At 46.6% G+C, this 22,776-nt stretch overlaps 1 protein-coding gene across 4 annotated transcripts in view; it reads left to right on the top strand.

Annotated features, from left to right (window-relative positions):
* The window catches only part of DIS3L2 (DIS3 like 3'-5' exoribonuclease 2), a 356,855-nt gene that overhangs the window by 224,122 nt on the left and 109,957 nt on the right, over positions 1–22,776 (top strand). For all 4 annotated transcript variants that reach the window (XR_011467266.1, XM_005906404.2, XM_070385152.1 and 1 more), the window contains 2 exons: positions 6,689–6,801; positions 19,495–19,602. Coding sequence is in view for 3 of the 4 variants with exons in the window: in XM_005906404.2 (XP_005906466.2) it covers positions 6,689–6,801; positions 19,495–19,602 (221 nt within the window). In the remaining variant the exon portion in view is untranslated. The remainder of the gene's footprint in view (positions 1–6,688; positions 6,802–19,494; positions 19,603–22,776) is intronic.

The following is a 22,776-nucleotide window of genomic DNA, read 5'->3' as shown; positions in this document are numbered from 1 at the left end:
CATCACTCACTGTGTTTTATTTTCTTCCAAGTCGTTTTTGCTATGGTAAGCAATCTTAGCATTTATTTGTTTGCTTATTGTCTTTCTCTCCTCTTCGAGAGTGTAAGCTCCACAAGAGAAGGAACCTCGTCAGTCTTGTTTACTTGTATGTCTCCAGCGCCTAGGAAAAAAACATGCCTGTCATATAGTAGGAGCCTAATAAGTATGTGTTAAGTGGCTAATTGAGTGAATGAAAGTGGTTATTAGGAGCACGTTTGGGAGGAGGGTGTTGAGGATTCCAAAGTGACTTGATCCCAAGCCACGTGGCTGTTTCACTGAGAGAAGACCCAGGGGCGGCAGACTCAGGGGGTAAACATTCGGAGCTGCTGCTGCTGCCCCCCAAGGAGAGCCCCTCCCCCTCCCCCCCACCCCCGGTGAAAGAGATGGGCCACTTCACTCATTATTGAAGGCAGAGTGCTGTCCCTGGAGGAGATGTGGCGGCCCCGTGGGGGGTGGAACTGGGCCGTCAGGCGGGGATGCTCAGCAGGTGTTTTGGTTCTGAGGGGAGATTTGTCTACATCGTCATTGATGTCTGAGGGTGGAGTGGGCTGCACTAGCAAGTAGGGGTTTGGCAGGCACGTCGGACGTGCAAATGGAAGGTTGGACACTTTCAGGGAAGAACCTGGTGTGGGGAGGACTCTGCACAGTTAGACCAGGCAGGGTTTACAGTCCCTTTCCACCCAGAGTGGCAGCGAATCTGCCCTGTGTTTTTATTTTCTTGCGTGTGTGCTCAATCATGTCTGACTCTTTTGCAGCCCCATGGACTGTAGCCCACCAGGCTTCTCTGTCCGTGAGGTTCTCCCAGCAAGAGTACTAGAGTGACTTGCCATTTCCTTCTCCGTGTCTTTTCCCGACCTTCTCTTCCTGACCCATGGATCAAACCCCCGTCTCTTGCATCTCCTGAAATGGCAGGCAGAGTCTTTACCACTAGCGCCACCTCATGTGCCAGCCGTGCACTCTATCTTTTCCTTGCTCTTTGTGCTGATTACAGAGGATAGGGGAGATACCTATGTCAGGACCTCCTTCCAGTGGGGGTGGGGGCTGCAGGGAGGGTGTAAGATTCTGTGGGAGACACCAAATTTGGGAGGGGGGCAACCTGGTCTAGATCATTGGGAAAGCCAGCCAGAGGGAGTGGGTTTTACACAGGGGTCTACAGGACTGGTGGGGGTCATCAGGAAAAGAAACAGGAAAGCGCCCTGCAAGGGAGGTGATGGGTTTGAACAGTTTAAGAAGTTTGGTGACAGTTTGTGGTACTCAAGGGCTTAGGGCCAGGAAAGTTGAACGTGCACAGGGCAGACCTACATGATGACAAATTTTGTCACGATTACTGCTTTGTGATACAGTGACAGAGCACAGCATGCAGAGAGAGGAGTGGAAGAAACAAGCCAAAGGGCAAGAACGCTGGCAGGAGCCAGGCTAGTAAGACCTTAGAAGCCAGGACTGGGCTGCATGCTCAGGGCTGTGGGGGCCTGCAGGGTTTGCGCAGGGGGTAAAGGTGAACACTGGTGACCCACGTCTGGAAGGCCCTGCTCTCACTCCTGGTAAAGGGACGCTTGGTACTTTCCCTTCTGCAACAGGCTTGACCCTTTCAAGTACCTAGGACAGTCACTCTGCCACTGCTAAAGATGACTGCAGAGCAGAAGTGTGGAAAGGAATGGTTCCATCTCAGGGACTTTTAATTGAATAGGACTAGAGTTGATGGCTTAGAGGTTGTTCTGCAGTCAGTCCCTGTGACAAGAGGCTAAAGAGATGGCTGTGGGAGTAGGGATGTGGCTGCAAACAGCACTGGGAAAAGTCCCTGACAGGACTGCTGAATCCAGAGCCAAGAATGTGGCTTCTGCTCAATGAGAAGAGACAGGGAGGGACTTCCAGCTGTGACCCACTGAGATGGAAACATGGGCTGTGTTGGCTCGTCCTGGAGTTACCCCGACAGCGGTTGCTGGCGAGGGCGGTCATAAAAGGGAGCAGAGGCTCTGGATCTGCCCCAGTTTTGAATCCAGGGTTTATTGCATTACTAGCCAGGTAACCTTAGACAAGTGACCTGGAACCTCTCTGAGCCTCAGATGACTCATCTGTGAAACACGGTTTATATGGCTATTGTCAAAGCTACATGAATGTGTGTGGAGCCCCTGGCACAAAATAGATATTAAGTAAATGGTCACTACTGCTATCCTTATCATTTTTATGATCATCATTGTCAACGTTATGTTCATGTTGTTGTTCTAGATTGCAAAACACTTTCACATGTTCTCAGTGAAGTTGAAACAGATTTCATCTCAGCTCGCTCCCACAGAATGAGGTTTTGCAGCCTTCCTCTCTCATAGCCCTGGTCACACCAGACCGCCACCGTGTTAGCATGCCTGCCCGCCCCATTAGACTGCGGGTGCCTTACGCAGACGGATCCTCTCACAGATGCCCAGTGCTAGAATAATCTCTTGGCCCCATTTCTGTGTATCCTGGGTCTGTGTAAGGAAGCTCTTGCTCACGACCAGAGCTCCTCAGAGCAAGTGGCTTCAGGATGTGAGCTCCCCACCCAGGAGGGCCTGTCACGGGCTGCCTGACAGGGACGCAGTCGGAATGTGGCTGACTGACTGGGAGGCCAGCTTGGAAGAGAAGACGCTTAAGCCCCTGTGTTGTGTTCTGTCAGCGTTTTCATTGGTGGAGCGCTGTGGTGTTCACTCAGGTTCATCCAAAGGGGCAGTCATGGAAGTCTGGGAGTGTGCACAGTGAGCCACACACGGCTGGCCTTGGGAACTCTCCCTTCCTCTGCTTCCGCAGCTCTTCACAACTCTCAGGACTCACCTTAGCCCCAGCAGATGAACATTTTTAATGTTTAAAAAAAAAATTAAGGAATACTTTTGTATGGAAGACTACTTTTTGAAACATCAAATTGGTCCTAGATGTTTGGCAGCATATACTACATAACCTTTTGGATTTGTATTTTCTCTTTCATAGAATAAAAACTCAAGAGTTCTGCAAGTTCACATTATGTAAATATATGTAATAAAATATTTACTTAGGGTTTCCATAAAAAAAGGTCCAAAGGAGAGAGTAAGAGAGCTCCTCTTTGCTGGTTTTAGAGGCTCTTCTGGGAATCCCGAGAGAAATTTAAGCCTCTCAAATCTGTTTTGATTGGCCCCTGCATGTTTTATCTCCTGTAATGAGCTCTTTGTCAGTTTGTCAATTTTGACTAAGGACAGAAAGTTCGTGTGTAGTAACAGCACACAGACTGAATTTAAAATGATGGTTTGTATCATGATGTAATAATCCTCTCTCTTTTCCTTTAGTCAATATTGACCTGGTAGGCCAGTATATTACAACTCTGACTTCAAAAGAAGACACTTTATTTTACCTTCTCCCAGTGTTGGTTTTAGATACTGGTAATACGGAAATTGGGAGTTGAGCCGTCTGAGACGCTTGGCCACGTTCTCTCCGGGCTGAGTTCCTCGATCTTTGCAGGCAGATCTCTCTGCTCCTGGTGACCCAACAACACAGCTGCGAAGCTCACACAGGGAAGCAGCTGAACTTTGAGCCACACTGGTTTTCCTCAGCTTTCCAGACAGCCCCTTCCTCTGTGGGAAATAGGCCTGTTCTGTGATCCCATAGCGGCCAATATTTCTTAGATGGGTTTGGGTTTCCCCTAAAGTATTAATGTTACAGGACTGGGTGGAAAACCCCAGTGCTGCCCTGTAGGAGGGTGGGCCCCGAGTGTGAGACAGATGAGAGTGGGGAATCTTAAATTCTTTTTTTCCCTGAACCTCTTATTTTAACCACCCCAAGTTTAAACACTTTTCCATTTTAAAAAATTGAGGGAAAAATCTTCCCCCAGTTAAGAAGAAATAAGGGAAATAGCTACAACAGCAAGGAGATCAAACCCTTCAATCCTAAAGGAAATCAACCTGAATATTCATTGGAAGGATCGATGCTGAAGCTCAAGCTCAAGCTCCAATACTTTGGCCACCTGATGCAAAGAACTGACTCATTGGAAAAGACCCTGATGCTGGGAAGGATTGAGGGCAGGAGGAGAAGGGGACGACAGAGGATGAGATGGTTGGATGGCATCACCAACTCGAAGGACATGAGTTTGAGCAAGCTCTGGGAGTTGGTGATGGACAGGGAGGCCTGGCGTGTTGCAGTCCATGGGGTCACAAAGAGTTGGACACAACTGAGTGACTGAACTGAACTGAAATAGCTACAGAGTTTGCAGCTAAAATGTGAGATACCTTAAGACTGATTATCCAGGTAAAGCAGAAGAAAAAGTGGTGACATGTTAGCGAGCGCCTCTGAGTCAGCTTGGCTATCAGGCTTGGTTATTTTAGTGAGTCATAACCAAAAGGAAATTGATCGACACGTGAACTTCCAAGTCTCCAGGTAGGCTGGTTTCATGTTCAGCTGTGCCCTCAAGTCCAAACAAGGCCATTGTGCATCTCCCTGTGATTCTCAGCCTTGTTGTTTTCTCTGTCAGCATAATTATGGAGCAAAGGTGTTTCCTTGACAGTTCCAGACTTATTGTCCAGAGTCTGGGGAGAGAGACCCTCTTTTCTGAAGTCCATATCAACCCCTGGAAACAGGCTCAGACGTAAAGAATAGACTTATGGACATGGGGAGAGGTGAGGAGAGGGTGAGATGTATGGAAAGAGTAACATGGAAACTTACATTACCATATGTAACATAGATAGCCAACAGGAATTTGCTGTATGGCTCAGGAAACTCAAACAGGGGCTCTGTATCAACCTAGATGGGTGGGATGGGGAGGGAGATGGGAGGGAGTTTCAAAAGGGAGGGGATATATGTATACCTATGGCTGATTCATGTTGAGGTTTGACAGAAAACAGCAGAATTGTGTAAAGCAGTTATCCATCAATAAAAAATTAATTAATTAAAAAAAACAGGCTCAGAGTAAATCTACTTGGGTCACATGCCTATACCTAGACCAGTCACTATGAACCGGAATGGGGTATAGTGGAATTCCGTCAAGCACATATTTAAATGGTGAGCAGTTCCCCTCTGTGCTTGTATCATCAGTGCCCATGCTGCTCACTGTCTCCAAGTCAAGGGCCATTTCACAGGTGTGCTCTTTTCCATATTCTGTCCACTCTGTGCATTTTCACGTGTACATGTTGGTGTGTATGTGTGTAATCACATACAGTATATCCGATAGATGATGTAGAGGATGTTCAAGAGTAAATCCTAAATGTATACCCTAACTAGCCCCCAAGCCCACTTTGATGCAGTTCCCACCAGCCTGAGTCCTTGGATCAGGTCTCTGGTAGAACTGATAGAGCAAGCGGGACCTGCTGAAAAAACAACTCCGCCAGGAAGGGAACAGGCAATTCTAAAAGGGAAAGAAAGTAGGTCTTTTACCAGAACAGCAAAGACAACAGGCAGACACACTAATTGTTGATTCATTCACTCAGGAAGTATTTATTGAGTGCCTACCATGTCAGGGATTTCCCTGGTGGCTCAGATGGTAAACGCGTCTGCCTACAAATGCGGGAGACCCAGGTTCGATCCCTGGGTCGGGAAGATCCCCTGGAGAAGGAAATGACAACCCACTCCAGTACTCTTGTCTGGAAAATTCCATGGATGAAGGAGTGTGGTAGGCTGTAGTTCATGGGGTCGCAAAGAGTCGGACACGGCTGAGTGACTTCACTTTCACTTTCACCATGTCAGGCATTCTTCTAGGCACTGGGCCCACAGCAGTGGACTTGACACTAAAGGCACTGCCTTACTGCAACCTTCACTGTAGGGGCAGACAGTGAACACAGGAGCCAGTAAAGATGCCCTGTGGTGTCTGGGAGTGATGATAGCTCTGAAAAGACCACGATAAACATCTTCAGCTGTGGGTTAGGTACTGTAGTGGTGCAGGTGGGGGAAACAGGTCAGAGCATCTTGTCTTGTTCTGGGATTCTGTCTCCATCGACCCTTATATGGTGAGAAGGATTTGGGTGGGCAAATCCTGTTGCAATTATTATCCCAAGTGTACGAAAAAGCATGAGCCAAGCAAGCATCCAAATGGGATGAGGTAAGATACATTCTGGGAGTGGGAAGAGGTTTCCCACGACGTCTGTGTAGAGAGTGCGTGGAAGATGAGCCATAAGGCTGGCAAGGTGGATTGAGGCGAGCCTGTGCAAGGGCATGAGTAAGAGGCTCGACATCACTGCACCTGTGGTTCTGCCGGGTATTAGCAGCAGTGTGGAGGGTGGGATGGGGGGAAGGGTGAAATCAGGTAGGAAGGCCAGCCCTGGGGCTGAGTGAAGGCTGGCATAGACCGAAGGGGCAGTGCTTTCAGAGGCTTTAGGGACTAATTCCTTCTGGTGAGCTGAGGATTCATTAATCATCCAAAATGAGTCTTCTTCTGCAAGTGTACTGATGTTTACTCAGAGACAAAGAAAACTTTAGCAGTGGTAAACATCTTGTAAAAATGGTTAGTGTCGTCTATTCAGGATAAAAAAATCTCATCTGTTGGACTAGTGAGGAAAGTAACCCTAGCGTACTCCGCAGAGGGTCGGTGGAGAGCCTGAAGGAGGCAGCCTGGGCTCCCCGCCCCCTGACCTCGAAGAGCGACCTGCCTTCTCGGGGTAGATTCCCAGGAAGGGTCACCCTGGCCTTCAGTTCCAGGCTGATCAACCTTCTTGTGCATTTACAGGCAACTTTGAAGTGGGCGTGCACATTGCTGATGTCAGTTACTTTGTTCCTGAGGGATCCAGTCTGGATAAAGTGGCTGCTGAGAGAGCTACGAGTGTCTACTTGGTTCAGAAGGTAAAAATCAGTCTCTAGTTTCTTGGGTTGAAAAACATGCTTCTGTTATGTTATCTTCCTTTGTTTGTTTGTCCTTTTAAAAAAAAATCATGAGGAACAGCTCTTGTGTGTGCTGCTCACTCTGGAAATGCCCCACCCCTGGGGTCCCAGGAGCTTGAGCCCATGCTCGTATCATGAGTGGGCCATGGCCATAGGACTTAGCCTAGGATGTCTAGTATTTACCAAGTTCCTCTGGCATGCCCAACTTGTCCACCCCAATCACTGACCCCCTCAGAAGGGAAAGGACAAAGATTAACTCAGGTGGACCACAGACCTAAAGGGAAGGACTCGTGTCATCCTGGCAATGTGAAGGGTGGCAGTGGGTCTTTTTAAGAGGCAGTACTCTACTGGGTCGTTTTTTACTTGGTAGAGACCTTAAAACTGTCACTGACGATTTCATGTCAGTTTTCCCGCGTGTCCCTGTGGCACCACCATGCCCACTGCCTCCCCATCACATCATTTCCCAGATCGTGCCATCTGCCAAGGGTGTGTCTTTTCAGACACAAAGACAGAGGAGCCACATTCCAAACGCGTGACTGGCGTGGGGCCCAAGGCCTGTAAGTTCGCCCCGCTATTAGAGTATACATTCCTTTCAAGTCTGAAACCAAGGCTCTGTACAAATAGAGGCATCAGCTGTGTCAGGGATTTCTTAGCTGCTCTCTCTTGTCTCTGGAGCCCACTTTGGCCAGGGTCGCTGCAGCTTCAACATGGCTGTCATCTGAGGCTGTCACCTTGGATAATGGTGATATTATATATCCCATCATTCCTCAGCTCCAGGACCTTCTAGAGCTGTGCTCTGAGGCCTGAGCACCTCAGCCATACCTGGCAGCATGGGTGACATGTGGAAGATAGACTTCCAGACATGTCCCTGCCAGGGTCCAATAAGCCATGTCATTTGGCCTGTGAGTGCCCCAGCCGTCTGCTAACAGTAAGAATCTCTGCTGGGCAGAAGGGTTGTTGCATAGTTGAATCCTCATTCATTTCCCCAACCCAGTCCTGTACAGTCCAGCACTCCACCTGCCCCCCCCTTACACACATGGTCTTGGATAACTTATACCAGCAGTCTCCTTGCCAACCCCAAGAGGGGTACATTCTAGAATCCCTGGAGTCCGGTTTTAGCAACGTGCCTGTGTTGTGCTTACAAAGGTGCTGGCAGTTCTAGAACAGGAGTCCTCAGGGACAATCCAAAAGGTCCTAGGATGTCTAGTATTTACCAGGTTCCTCTCACATGTTCAACTTGTCCACCCCAATCACTGACTCCCTCAGAAGGGAAAGGACATAAATTAACTCAAATGGACCACAGACCTAAATGTAAAATGTGAAACTATAAAACTCCTACAAGATAACATTGGAGAAGATTTAGATGCCCTCAGTTTGGCAATGACCTTTTTGATGCAGTACCAAAGACACACCTCTGAAAGAAAGAATCGATAAGCTGGGCTTAATTAAAATTAAAAATCTATGCTCAGCAAAAGACACTGTCAAGAAAATTGGACATCTGGTTTATTCAGGTGTTCAGCTTTGCCTGCCATTTATAGTAGGTGCTCAGAACCTCCATGTAGGTGTTTTCTGCTGCTCCAGATATGAGAATACTGAAAGAGAGAGGGATGGAGTTGATCATTGAGCTGTGAAATTCTGGGTCAGATGCTGCATAATCATTCAGACCCAGTTATAATTAACAGTGTGTTATCAGTGACAGGTAACCTCTAGGCATAGTGGTACTAAAAGACCCAGAACCTTCAGTCACCCCTCAGTGGGAATGGAAAGCTGTATCCTCTTCTGAACAGGAGGTGTTCTACCCCAAAGACTTAGCTTATGTCCAAGCATCCATGCCCGTCTGGCCTCTGTGGCCTGTTCAAACCTAAATGTGGTGTTTGAGGACTTCTGTTTGACCCCCATCCCACATGATGTCTGTGACACCTGTGCCCAAGCCGAGGGCAGGTATAGGTGGCCTAAGAGAATGCAGCCCAAATGCACCATCCACACAAATCACTGAACATCAACACGTGAGGCTTGCCGCCTGACCTCCCCTCCCCTGGCTGTGAAACCTGAGCCATCACCATTGCACTTCTATCCATGTGAATGAACAGTGCTGGCCCTCAGTGCGTGTTTGTGTTTTTTGGAGGGTCTACTCAACATTTTTCAAGTTCATATTCCACTCAGTGTTCACTTACAACCAAATAAGACCTATCAACTGGGACCAGAAGAAGTATTGTTATTGTTACACCTATTTCTACTGATGACATTCCTTGTTTCCTTTATGAGTTTCCTCATGCCTTTATTTAATATCCTCATTCATAGTAGCCTCAATTTCTGAGCTTCCCCAGTATAGGGTAGCCCACTAGTACCTCAGGAGCCATGAGTTACTTAGGAGGATATTGCATTTCTGGTAGGCTGACCTGAAGTGAGAAATATATCATCAAGCCTGGGTCTCATAAGGCATCCATTCAGAGTTATGGACTGAATGTTTGTTTCCCCCTCAAACTCATGTATTGAAATCCTAATCCCTAATGTGATGATCTTATGAGGTGGGGCCTTTGGGAGGTGATTAGGTCTTTAGGGTGGAGTCCTCATGAATGAAATTAGTGCCCTTATAGGAAGAAAGCCCAGAGAAGGCAATGGCAACCCACTCCAGTATTCTTGCCTGGAGAATCCCAGGGACGGAGGAGCCTGGCGGGCTGCCATCTATGGGGTCGCACAGAGTTGGACACAACTGAAGTGACTTAGCAGCAGCAGCAACAGGAAGAGAGCCCAGAGAGCTTTCTCATCACCATATGAGGATCCTGCAGGAAGGTGTCATCCCTGAACCAGGAAACGGGCCCTCCTAGACATTGATCTGCCATCACCTTGATTCTAGATGTCCCAGCCCCCAGAACAGTGAGAAATTAGTATGTGTTGTTTAAGCCACCCGATCTGAGTGTGATAAGATAGGCAGAATCTTTTAAAGTTGAATGGCCTGACAGTTTTACTTCTAGGTATGTACTTAACAGAAATGCATGCATGTGTTAGAAGGAAAACGTATGACAATATTTGTTGCAACACTATTAAAGTAGCCAAAAAACTAGAAACTATTCAATCCCATCAGCTGTGGTATAGGCACTCAGTGGGATGCTGTACAACAATGAGTGACAGCTCCACACACGAACGTAACGGGGAAAGAAAGCAGACACGAGAGTACACACTGTGTGAGTCCATTTACATAACGTTCAAAAACAAGCAAAGCGAGAAGTCAGGATAGTGATGGTGCTCAGTTGCTTCCGTCATGTCCAACTCTTTGTGACCCCATGGACTGCAGCCTGCCAGGTTCATCCGTCCACAGGGTTCTCCAGGCAGGAGTACTGGAGTGGGTTGCCATGCCCTTCTCCACAAGATAGTGATTACCCTTGAGGAAAGGGGCCCATCTGGTGGGGGCTTCTTATGATTCTTGGTCTGGGCCCATGAGTGTTCAGTTTGTGAAAATGCTTCAAGCTCTTCCTTATGAATTGTGTGTGGGGGGTGTGTGCGTGTTGAAATCTTTTTTCTTCTGAAGCTTGTGGGGGTGACTTTCAGCATTCCACTCTGGTTCCTTTTAGCGTATGCAAGCAGCCTACTCAGGCAAAGGAACTGACCTCAAAATCCAAGACCCCGACTCAGACTTGGCCCTCCTGAGAACACAGCTCTGATGTTTGTACCTTGACGACACTTATAACCTCAGGTTGGAGACATCCCGTCTACACCTCCTGCCCAGAAATGCGGTTGGCTCAATCCAGCCTTTGTTTGGCCCAGAGCCTTACTTAGGGAAGGGAGATGAGACTTTAAAACCCCTTTTATCTGCAAAAACTGTAACGTTGTGATGGAAAGAGAAATAGAGGTAGCAGTCAGACTCCATGAGGTGAATAAATGTGAAACGTTCTTCCCCTATAGATTCAAATGTTTAAGAAGTTTTGACCCAACTAGAAGTTCTTATTCCAAGCAGATGGCTTTCTCTTATCTAGCAGCCACACTCTCCTTTTTATAGCCAGGAATTACATTTCAAATTCAGAAAATGAAAATTGAGTTAAGTAACTAATCAGCCTGTTTCCTTTGCTCTTCTCTTTCCTTTGGTTTTGTGACTGTCACCGTTCTAGCATTTCTCTCTGGGACTGCAGAGTTGGGGCTTCTTGGCCCTGAAAGGCCAGGAGCTGAGTGGAGGGAGGGCTCCTGCTGCCGGACCCTGCCCCCAAGCTTGGCATTCGTGAGTGGTGCCGGCCGCAGCCTTGGGCAGCAGCAGCTGTGCTTTCTGATTCCTTTGAACTACTGCTCTGACCTTTCTTCCTACTCATTTGTGTTTCTTAAAGGACCGTGTCCAGGAACTTTTCTGCTGTTTTCACTTGACTTTGCCTATAAACGTCTGCTTCAAAGCTGCTGCTCTCCCCACCCCCCACCCAGGTTCCCTCTGTCTCATTTGGCAAAATCGTTTCTCTCTCTCTCAAGTTCATCAGACTGGGGCAGAGTGTGTGTGTTGGGGAGTGGGGGAGGGCATACCATCTGTAGGGAAGGTGGCATCAGTCTCTTTTCATTCCATGTTACTCACCTATAAGTAACTGACGCCAGCATTATAGTCTAAGCTTGATTTGGGAAATTCTCCCATAGATTAGGATAGTCTTCAGTGAAATAGATCTTGGGTCCAGATACTATGTTACTATCCAGATTAGCATCATGTGCATGCATTCTAAGTTGCTTCAATCATGTCCCACTCTTTGCAACCCTATGGCCCTGTAGCCTGCCAGGCTCCATGTGGAGTCCATGGGGATTCTCCAGGCAAGAATACTGAAATGGGTTGCCATGCCCTCCTTTAGGGGATCTTCCCGACCCAGGGATCAAACCCGCGTCTCTTATGTCTCCTGCATTGGCAGGTGGATTCTTTACCACTGGCACCACCTGGGAAGCCTCAGATATCACCATACTATCTTATACATGAAATTCTTTTTGTTGGGATTTTACTCACACTAATACAGATTTAGTTACTCGTTAACATTAGGGTACACTTAGAAGGAAAGATAAATTTGTATATTGTATTTAAATCCTATGAAAAAGCACTCTTTTTGACAAAAGATAGATATCTGTTAGGATACGGGACAACTGTCTATCTCAGCTTAGTCTTGTCCTGCTCAGAAGGATGTGACAGCTAGCTACTTAATATCCCCAAGCTATTTTCTCTGAGAGGGAAATACAAGGCAATAATAGAATTTAAGGTAATGTTTAAAAAATAAGTGAAGAAGTTTTTAAAATAAAACCTAAACAGTTGAAACCTAAACCTAAATTTTCTGCCTGTTGGCTCAAGCACTTGTGTTATTTTAGGTGTGAAACAGCTCAAATGAAAGTTCTCCCATAAATCTCTACGATATTTTATTGGTACTGCTTTATAATAGAGATCAAAGATGGGGATTGGAAGCCCGACTTAATATGGAGTCCAAAGAGTTTTAAGATGTTCCTTTATGACCCCAGCAGGTTGTCAGAGTGTTGATGTTTTGTTAATGTCAAACTGTGGAGCAAAGAGTTGATCAAATTCAGAATTCATGGAAGTGTTGATATGAAAAAGAAAACTCTTTAAGCAGAGATGTTGGCTGGCAGATGAATTATCTCTTCGCTGTAAGTCATTTCAGCCTGTGAGTGGGGAGCTAGCTGAATGTACCTTATCGTTAAAACCTCGAAGTCCTGAGAGAACAGGAGGAAAAACTCACCAAGTTCTCAGGCTCTCATAGCCAGTGGGCACTGCCAGTGGGAGAGAGGTTTGGGAGCTGGCAGAGGCCTGGGGTAAAAGGGGCAGAAGAAGCCCCTGCAGCCTGCCTCCACCCCCGCACCCCACCCGGCGCTGGAGAACCCCCAGTGGGCGTTGCCATCTGCCCCCTGCGAGCTGTTGTGACCCCTGTATCACGGCTAGTCCTTCCTGTTCCTTTTTTCCTAGATGATTGATTCTCCCCTGTCTGTGGCCCTTTCCGCTGGTCACAGGGCTGTCCTGGCTAACCCATTGCTGAACTTGGCCAGCCTGCCCGCTGTGGCTTTAGCAGATGTTTCTGCTCTGTGAGGCTAACAGAAGATTTTATAGTCTTGATGGTACCCCCACCCAGCTGCCTTGGGCAATTTACCTAAGTGATCCATTTCTCTCCACTGTCCTAAGCCCTGGTCCACAATGCTTAGAAAGTCAGTGTGGGATCTTCAGTGTCCTTTTTTCCTGTAACCGGCTTTTAAGATCTGCCCTGACCCAGCTTTGATTCTGGCCCTGAAACAGGCGTAAGAAGACTTAGCACCCTTTAAGCCCCTTTCCTTTTCTGCTGCCTGAAGTGTCACCAGTTAGCATTTGTTGAGTACTGGCTGTGTACCAGGTCTGGAAAGACAAGAGAGAGGCTGCTCTTGCCCTGGGTGGTCAGGGGAGGTAGGCAGGGAACAGTGACAGTACCCTGCACTGCCTGTGGGTGTGGAAGTGCTCCGCAGAGAGGGAGCATCAGAGGAGAGAGGAACTGTCTCTCCCTGGACTGGTGGTGGGAGAGGAAATTTTTTAAGAGCCAGGAAGGCTTCATCAATTGATTTTTGAGCAGTGTTTCAAATTGTGAGTAGAAAATTCCTTGGTAGACAAAAGTGGTTGGAGAGAGCATCTCAATTAGAGGTTAGAGAAAGCATGGAACATCCAAGGAACAGTACGTAGTTTGGAATTGCTGGGGTATGAACTGCAGGGGGAGCCAAGAGATGAAGTTTCAAAGGCAGACCAGGGAGCTTGGGTTTCATCTTGCGGTCAAGCAAGGAAGTGACATCATCTCCTTTGACTAAGATAGAAAATCACCTTAGCCACTGTGTGGTTGAGGAACAGTGAGACAGAGCAGAAAGGTACTTATCGGTACGAGGGCCCCTCCCCTCAGTCATGGCCCCTTGAGGCTTTGAGTAACCACCCCAAAACAGAGAGAGATCTTTGCTCACAGAATCATAGGCGAGTTGAGCACCGCAGTGGTATCCAACTGGACCCCAGAGAATAGAGCAGTAGATGTCTTCAGCCTGGTGGTTGAGGAACATCCTGAACAAGGAGCATTCACATCCGCCCCCAGACTCGTCTCCTCCCAATCTAGCAATCACATCCCACAGCAGAGCATGGCCAGGTACGTGGGAGAGGTTAGCATCCCCTGTCAGCTCTGCCATCTCTTTGGAGATGGATTCTGTGGGCCCTCTGCCGGCTTCCTCTTGAGAGCTCCTGGCCGCTGCCCATGGAGGATGCAGGCTTGTACTGAAGACCTCTTGGCCTTCATGATGACGTTTGGGCCTTTGCTCATTAGCGGGATGAGCAAAAAAATAAAATTTCTGAATTCAGCTCATCAGCCATTGGGGGAGATAAAGACAATGTGTCCCAGTGTAAATAGGATTGCAGATTATCACTGGGTGGAATTTAGTAAGAAGATTTGAAAGTCTGGAAAATGATATGGAAATCTTACCCAGAGTAATTTCAACTCTCGAACTCTGCTGATGGTTTAGGATACTTAGGATATGTCCCAAGACAGACGAAGGTTCCACATTCGAACAGCAGAAGAGGGAGAGGAAAAGACTCAGAGAGATTTTGAATGCACAACTTGCGGGACCCGGAGCTAATTGGATGGAGTAGGGGGGGAGGACCTGCCCCTCTTGGTTATTTTCTCCATCATTGTTCAGCCAGGACCTGTGCAAGACTGTCAGAGGACTTGTGGATCTGTAGAGTTGGGACAGGGAAAGTGAGAGCGTTTGAGAACTTAGAAGGAACTCTCCACGTGGGCCACACTGAGTAATGAAGCTGAAAAAGACACTGTGGAAAACTCTCCAGGGATGAGGGATGCCTATGCGTTCACAAGATGCTGGTGACGGTCAGCGGTTTCTCACCTGCTCGAGCACTCACTTCTCTTTTCCAGTCAGACATTGTGTCCTGTACTTAGCACCCTACCCCAGGGTCTCTCCAGGACCGTGGCAGGTCTCAAGTAGCCAAGTGTGGGGACCACTATGCTGTCTAGGCGAGTCTCCCCCGAAGCAACAGAACTGGTACGTGCAGAAGCCACTTTCCGAGTGGCTGTCTCAGCCTCCCTCCCACAAGGTCCCTGACGTGCTGCGCACTCGACACACGTGCCGTGCGCCGCGGGGCAGTCCCAGCACCACGGGCGGAGAACAGGCCCAGTTTATGAGAGGCCCTGACATGCCGAACCACGGATGTGCTTGTAACATCTTCATTCCTTTGCTTTTCGGAAATAACTGTCTATACAAAACTATATGGATATAAAGACTGTTTTCTCAGAAGTCCACCTGAATCCTGCCTTAAGATCTAGTGAAAGCTTATTGAAAGGAATGCCCTTTAAAAATTAGGCATAATTATACTACCCCAAAAGTTTTAATGTTTAGCTTGTTTTCCTCTGTGTAAGACATAGGATATCAAGCAGTGTTTATAACCTTGGTCAGCTGCTGAGTGTACCGATAGTTTTTAAGCGAGAATAGCCAGAACAGTTTAATAACAATAACAATAATAATAATAATGTGTGCTCAGTCATGTTCAACCCTTTGCATCTCCAGGGACAATAGCCTACCAGGCCCCTCTGTCCATGGGGTTTTCCAGGCAAGAATACTGGATTGAGTTGCCATTTCCTTCTCCAGGGGATCTTCCCGACCCAGGGATCCAACCCTGGCCTCCTGCACTGGCAAGTGGATTCTTTACTACCAGCACCACCTGGGAAGCAGGCTTATCATACACTTAAAATACTAGCTGCCTATCAACTTGTTAAGTACAGATGTTCAAGTGGAAGTTTACTATGTAGTTCATAAAATGTTTCATGTGATAATGATAAACAGTTAATTAAAATAGACAAAAATAGGTGATTTGTTTTCTGGGCAAAAGTCAGCCATTCATTTGTAAACTGTAAGTGCCTGCTGTGTGTCAAAGCGCTGGACAGAGAGACAGAAACAGTCCTCATTCCTGAAGATTCCGTGGTCTAGTGGAGAGGAGAGTCACATAAAGGAGCAATTAGGCTGAGAGCAAGAGCCGTAGATGCGTCATGAGAGCTCAGGGGGATACAGTGAGTGACAGTTCAGAACTGCCTCAAGTCCTTTTGGAAAGAACAGGAGCAGGTCGGAGGGAGGTATAAAACACAGTGCCTGGTCCCCCTAGGGGAATCTGGATAACTGTTTCAGAGATGCTGATGAGCTGAATCTTAAAGGATGTACAAAAGTCGGCCACATGAGAAACTCTCAGAAAGGTGCTCCAGAAAGAGGGAACCACAGGTGCACGAGTGGAGCAGCAGGCAGGTCCGGGGCTCTGGTTACTGGAGGGGCCCAAGGCAAAGGCTTACGAAGAACGAAGGTCCCCTGGGAGGACTGAGGGACCCGGCAGACCGTGGGGTGCCCAGTGGGCTGACTTTGAGCATCTCCAATATTAGTTTACTAATGACAGAGCCAAGACTCGGAATTACACTAGGTTTCCCAAATTACACAGGGCAAGACCCCTATGTCTGTCTTTTTTGTTTTTTTAGTGGTAAAGCCCTTTTTGCAAATCAAATCTTAACCCCAGTCTCCAGTATGTAAAAATAGATTGTATTTCATTAACATAAACTTCTTCCACATTTAAATGTATAACAACCTCACACCAGTCACAATGACCGTCAAAGATTTAAAACAGTTATGAGATCAAGTAATGAAAACCGGTGGCCTTCTTTTTATAAACTCTTCTGTTTTTGTAATAAATTTAAATTTACAGAAAAGTTGCAAAGATAGTACAGAGAGGTCCCGTATACCACACACCCAGCTCCCCCCACCCCTTCCTAACATCTTACATTACCATGGTACATTTGTCATAACTGAAAAGTTGACATTGGAACATTGCTATTAACTAAATCCATACTTTATTTGGATTTCCCCAGTCTTTCCACCAATTATCTTTCTGTTCCAGGGTTCAGTCCAGGGTACCACGTTGCATTTAGTTGCAATGACTTTCTTTTCACAAACACTAAAACACAAAGTCAGGAAATATGTTACATTCTCAGATGTTCAGCTGTATGATTGAAAAAAGATACTGCCTTGAACCCTTAGAAAAAATACTGCTGCTGCTGCTAAGTCGCTTCAGTTGCGTCTGACTCTGTGCGACCCCATAGACAGCAGCCCACCAGGCTCCCCCGTCCCTGGGATTCTCCAGACAAGAACACTGGAGTGGGTTGCCATTTCCTTCTCCAGTGCGTGAAAGTAAAGTCGCTCAGTCGTACCCAACTCTTAGCGACCCCATGGACTGCAGCCTACCAGGCTCCTCCGTTCATGGGATTTTCCAGGCAAGAGTACTGGAGTGGGAGAAGAAATACTAACTCTCTGTAAAAGAAAAAAAGGTACTAAGCTTGGACTGCAAGCATGCAGGGCGAGCAGCTTGCTACTGAAATGGTGTGCTGTGCTTAGTCACTCAGTTGTGTCTGACTCTTTTCGAGCCCATGGACTGTAGCCTGCCAGGCTCCTGTGTCCATGGAATTCTCCAAGTAAGAATATTGGAGTGGGTTACCATGCCCTCCTCTAAGGGATCTTCCCAACTAAGGAATTGAACCCGGGTTTCTCACATTGCAGGCAGATTCTTTAACATCTGAGCCACCAGGGAAGCCCAAGAATACTGGAGTGGGTGGCCTGTCCCTTCTCCAGGGGCTCTTCCCAACCCAGGAATTGGAACCGGGGTCTCCTGCATTGCAGGTGGATTCTTTACCAGCTGAGCTACCAGTTGGTATAATTGTCTGGTAATGCAGTGCAGAGAAGAACCCAACAATGCTCACTCAACAAACTCGATTTACTCTGTTTTACTCAGCTTGGGCCGCCATACAGTATACCATAGACTGAGCATTTTTTTTTCACAGTTCTGAAGGCTGGAAGTCCTAGAAGAAGGTGCTGGCCAGTTCAGTTCCTAGTGGAGACTCTCTTCCTGGCTTGTGTAGGGCTGTGTGGGTCTTCACAAGGCTTTCTTTCTGTGTGTGTGCAGGGCAGGGAGCCACGAATGACTTCTCTACTTATCAGATCAGGGCCCCACCCTTATGACCTCATTTAACCTTAATTACACCTAAAGACCCCACCTTTGGGAGGTGACTGTATTGGGTACAGTCACATTGAGGGTTAGGGCTTCAATGTAGGAATTAGGGGGTGGGGGAGACATGATTCAGTCCATAGCCTAGTCCAAAGGCTGAAATTATGTGAAATCTTTACAATTCAATCCTGAGACAATATGGTATTAAAATTTTCTCCATTTTTATAGTACATTTATGCAAGTTAATAAGTGTTATTTTGCAAAGCACTCAATGCATGCAAGAAAATGTTAATTATTTAGATCACTTTTGAATACTCATTAAACAAGTTAACAAAGAAAATACAGTGTCATCTGAACAGATGGTTCAGAAACAATAGCAAGAACATTTTTTCAAAAGTAGGTGCCTTATAAAAAGCTTTTGGGCTTCCCTGGTGGCTCAGTGGTAAAGAGCCTGCCTGCCAGTACAGTAGACGTAGGTTCAATCCGTGACTCAGGAAGATCCCACGTGCTGTGGAGCAGCTGAGCCCATCTGCCACAACTGTTGGGTCTGTGCACTAGAGCCTGTGTTCTGCAACAAAAGAAGCCACTGCAATGAGAAGCCCACCCACCACAGCTAGAGAAAGCCCACACAGCAACGAAGACTGTGTCCCAAGATTAAATAAATAAATAAAATTAAGTTTTTTAAAAAAAGCTGTTACCAGAAGTCTTCAGGTGGTCATTAGGTTTTTATATACAAAAGATTCAGCATCCTTCAGAATAATGCTGAGTAATGCCATATAGTTACTACCATTTTTTGTTACTGGTGTGGGCTTTTCCATATCAAAGGTTACTGTAACGTATTAAAACAGAATAAATGTCCAAATACTCTTCACACAGAGTAAGATACCACTGGGGTTTGTTTTGCTTTTGCTGAGGAAGGATCTTGACTAGCTAACTTGACCTCAGCTAGTGCACAGCTGCCGCTCCGTTACAGTGCTCCCTGTGCCTGACACTGCACATCCTGGAGGCCTGCAGTAAGTGTGCTGGGTAAACATCTGTTAATACGGCTGTTTTTAGTTTGGGAGGTAGATGGGAGTCGATGTCATTAATCAAAACTATGGGAGAAAGAAAAGATTTAAAGGCAGGAGGGAGACAGTCAGAAGTATCCTCAGGACATCCAGGAAGAGCCACTCATTTTGTCTTTGGAATTTTAGAGAAAACAAATAACATTCCAGGATGGCTGTAAGTCATCATTTGAAAGTACGTTGAAGAGGATTTCTTTTTTTTTTTTTTTAATTGAAGAGGGTATACCATTGAACTGAGATAGTTATATCCAAAAGTACAAGTCATTCTTGAGTCTTGAGCTTCAATTTTAGTATATAGTAAATGTAGTTATTTTTTTTATTGCTATCATGTATTTTTCCCTGTATTACCAGTTCTCAGCTTTCCGGTTCACATTCCCATGTAATGTTAAAGCCTCACGGAAAAGTATCAGATAATGTGGTCTTTCTGCTGAATTTTCAGGGAAAAGAGCTTCCACCATGTTCATCTCACTCTGGAAGCTCAGGCTATTCCCCGGAAGGAACCCCCCCTCCCTGGGCTGCTTCTCTGCTGGCAGGTAACTGCTGCAAATCTGGCAAAGCCACTCATAGCCTGTTCCCTGTCCATAGGTTGTCCCGATGCTTCCCAGGCTGCTGTGTGAAGAGCTGTGTAGCCTCAATCCCATGACTGACAAGCTGACCTTCTCCGTGATCTGGACGCTAACTCCGAAGGGCAAGGTAAGGACTTAACACACATGTCCCTTCTGTTTGGTGACTTCCTCATAAGCACCCACCGTGTTCCTGGCGTTGGTCTGGAGCCCCGTGGTGGGAGGAAGAGGGCAGCGAAGGAGCCTCCCCAGCAAGGAGGACGTGGGAGAAAAGCTCTCAGTCTGTTTAGAAGGCTGAACCTCAGTGGTTTTCAGTGTGTCACGTGAAGGAAGAAACGGTGTAAGCAGAGTCCCGTGGGGGAGGCCTCGCGCAGCAGAGGGTGTCCGTGAAGGGGACAGTGGGCAGGCCCTGGCTGCAGTTAGGAGAGCAGACGGGGTGAAGGGGGTCATTTGGGGAAAGGGTGGCGAGTTTGGGTAGGTGAGGTGGACTCAAACCATGGGGACCTGCAAATGCCAGGCCCCATGAATGATGGCTGTTAGGGTTCCTCTGAAGTGTCATGAGAAAGGATACATTTTAGATTAGTGCTGTGACTTCCCTGGTGGTCCAGTGGTTAAGAATCCACCTGCCAGTGCAGGGTACATGGGCTCACTCCCTCGTCCGGGAAGATTGCACATCCTGCAGAGCAGCTAAGCCTGCGTGTGCCCAAGAGCCTGTGCTCCACAACAAGAGAAGCCACTGCAGTGAGAAGCCTGCGCACCGCACCTAGAGAAAGCCCACGTGTAGTAACGAAGACCCAACACAGCCAAAACTGATTAAATAAATCTTTTTTAAAAAAGAAAGATGGGTGCTGCATCATGGTGCTGTTTGAAGAGGAGCAAAATTTGCATGAGGTCGTGCTGTAATCAAGGCCCAAGGCGACGAAACCATGGACTGAGAGCAGAGGGGAGCAGGATGTCAGGAGCCATTCCCTAAATATAGGGAATAAATGAGACAGATAAATGAAAGATGACTCCAGAAGAAACTAGGCACCTCCCCCACAACAGAAGCAACACTGAACTTCTGAAAATAGGGTAATGATTGGGGAAGCTATGGTACCAGCTCAGTGCAGTGCTGCACAATTTCTAAAGCTATTATGGAGACCGTGTAAGAACATGGGAACTGTTTATGCTGTAATATTAAATAGAAGTTAAAAAAAAAAAGATATTTAATTGTAAAGAGGTTCCAAATAAAGATGGAGGATCAAATGCCCACATTTACTTTCATTCCCTCCCAAAACCTCACTAAAACAACAGTGAAGAGATTTTTTTTAAAGACATAAACCCACAAGGACAAAGAGAATGGGAGAGGAGACAACAGCAACAAAAATTTGGAAGCCGGGAAGCAGATGGATGAGTGGTAACTGACTTAGCAGTCCCGAGAAAGCCAAATCCTGAGCCAACAATAGCGAAAGCCAAGAAACAACCCAGTTTACACAGAAGAACCCTGAAGAAGTTCAGAAATTGACAGCAGCAGCTATCTCTGGGAAGTAGGGGAGAGGTGGGCGAAGAGGAGACTAACTGTATTGGTTGAAGGTTTACTTTAAAAGATTGTCGCTTCCATAACCTAGTAGAAGATCAGAAATTTGTCCCCAAGACAGGATAAAGGAAAGGATGCTGAACTGGGGGCCACCAAACACAGCTGTGGTCATGACCCACTGCAGGAGGCTGAGTGAACGCTGGCACACCAAACATTAAGAGGCCCATCTTTTCTTCCCCGGCAACCTCAGAATTCTAGTAGCCAAGCCTATACCCTTGACTCAGAAGATAGGAAAATCTTTCTCTGAGGAATCTGAGTGGTGAAGATTTAAAGATAAAAACCTCAAGGATTTCCCAACCAGCAGCCCAGCTGTATTTCCCTACAGTAAACCCTGTGGACAACAAGCTCCACCCACTCAAGCAGAGCTTTTTAGGATTTCACTAAAAATCAGCCTTTTCACATTTCACTCTCCTGTATAGAGACAAGAGGAAAGCCTCTAACATGGAACAGGAAAACCAAAGTAAACAAGTGGGGAACAACTGGAGCAAAACAAACTACACAAGGAATGGAGGAGGAAGTGGCTACCGCTCTAGTATTCTTGCCTGGGAAATCCCATGGACAGAGGAGCTTGGCAGACTACAGTCCATGGGGTTGCAAAAGAGTCAGACATGACTGAATGACTAACAACACATAAGGAGAAGAAACTTTTTTGTATCCTCAGAGAGTCCCTTTCTAAAAGAAAGTATCTATACTACAAGATCTAGGTACTTTGAAAAAGAAACATTCAGAAGGGGGCAGGGGGAGGAGCTCTTTTTTAAAAATTCCATTAACAGCATGAAATTAAAAACATGATAGAAGAAATGAAGTCTCAGGGTTCAGATTGGAAGATAAAGTTGAAAAATTGTCCCAGAATAAGACAGAAAAGTAGAGCACCAGTCCAAGATATCCAACATCTATTCAGTGACCATTCCAGAAATAGGGAACAGAGAAAGAAGAAATCATCAACACGATCATTCAGAGAGATGCCCCATCACCACAGGGTGTGACCCTCCAGGCCAAAAGAGCGCACTGCCCAGCACGGTAATGGGAACACTGTCTCCAAGCCACATTGCCATAGAATTTCAGAGCACTGAGGATAAAGAAAAGATCCTATAGGCTGCTAAGAAGAAGAATAAAAAAGAAAGAAAGAGGCTCATACAGTAGATCAGAACTCAGAAAAAACTTCAGACTTTTTTGTTAGAACCCTAGAAGTTAGATGACAATGAAGCCAAGTTCTCTAATTTCTGGAAGACTGTGACCTCCGTGCTAAAATGCTGTACCTAACTAAGCCATCGATATAATGTGAGAGTAGGAAAGGACATTTTCAGACTTGCAAGGTCTCAAACAAAAAATGTTCATCTTACATACCCTTTCTCAGGAAGCTTTCACCAAGAAGAAAGAGTAAATCAGGAAGGAGGAAGACATGGGACTCGGGAAACTAATAAACCCATACAATAAAGAAGTGAAAGACTTACCTAGATCACAAGTCACCAGACTTCCTTGTCGGGGACCAGTTAGTAAACCTGTTTTTGGACACCATGTGGTCTGTTAGAGTTACTCATGAAAGAAGACTATATAAATAATGTGAGCAGGCTGTGACCCACTAAAACTTCTCTTAAAAACAAGTGACTGACTGAATTTGGCCCACAGACCATAATTTGTTGACCCCTGACCTAGATGATGGTGAAGAAAATTCCCAGGGTACCAGCTCTATGCAGATGCAGAAAACAGGGGATCAGATTGGAGCAG

Source organism: Bos mutus, chromosome 2, assembly GCF_027580195.1.
Source record: "Bos mutus isolate GX-2022 chromosome 2, NWIPB_WYAK_1.1, whole genome shotgun sequence".
In the NCBI taxonomy this organism is placed as follows: domain Eukaryota; kingdom Metazoa; phylum Chordata; class Mammalia; order Artiodactyla; family Bovidae; genus Bos; species Bos mutus.
This window is presented reverse-complemented; position numbering and strand designations above follow the sequence as displayed.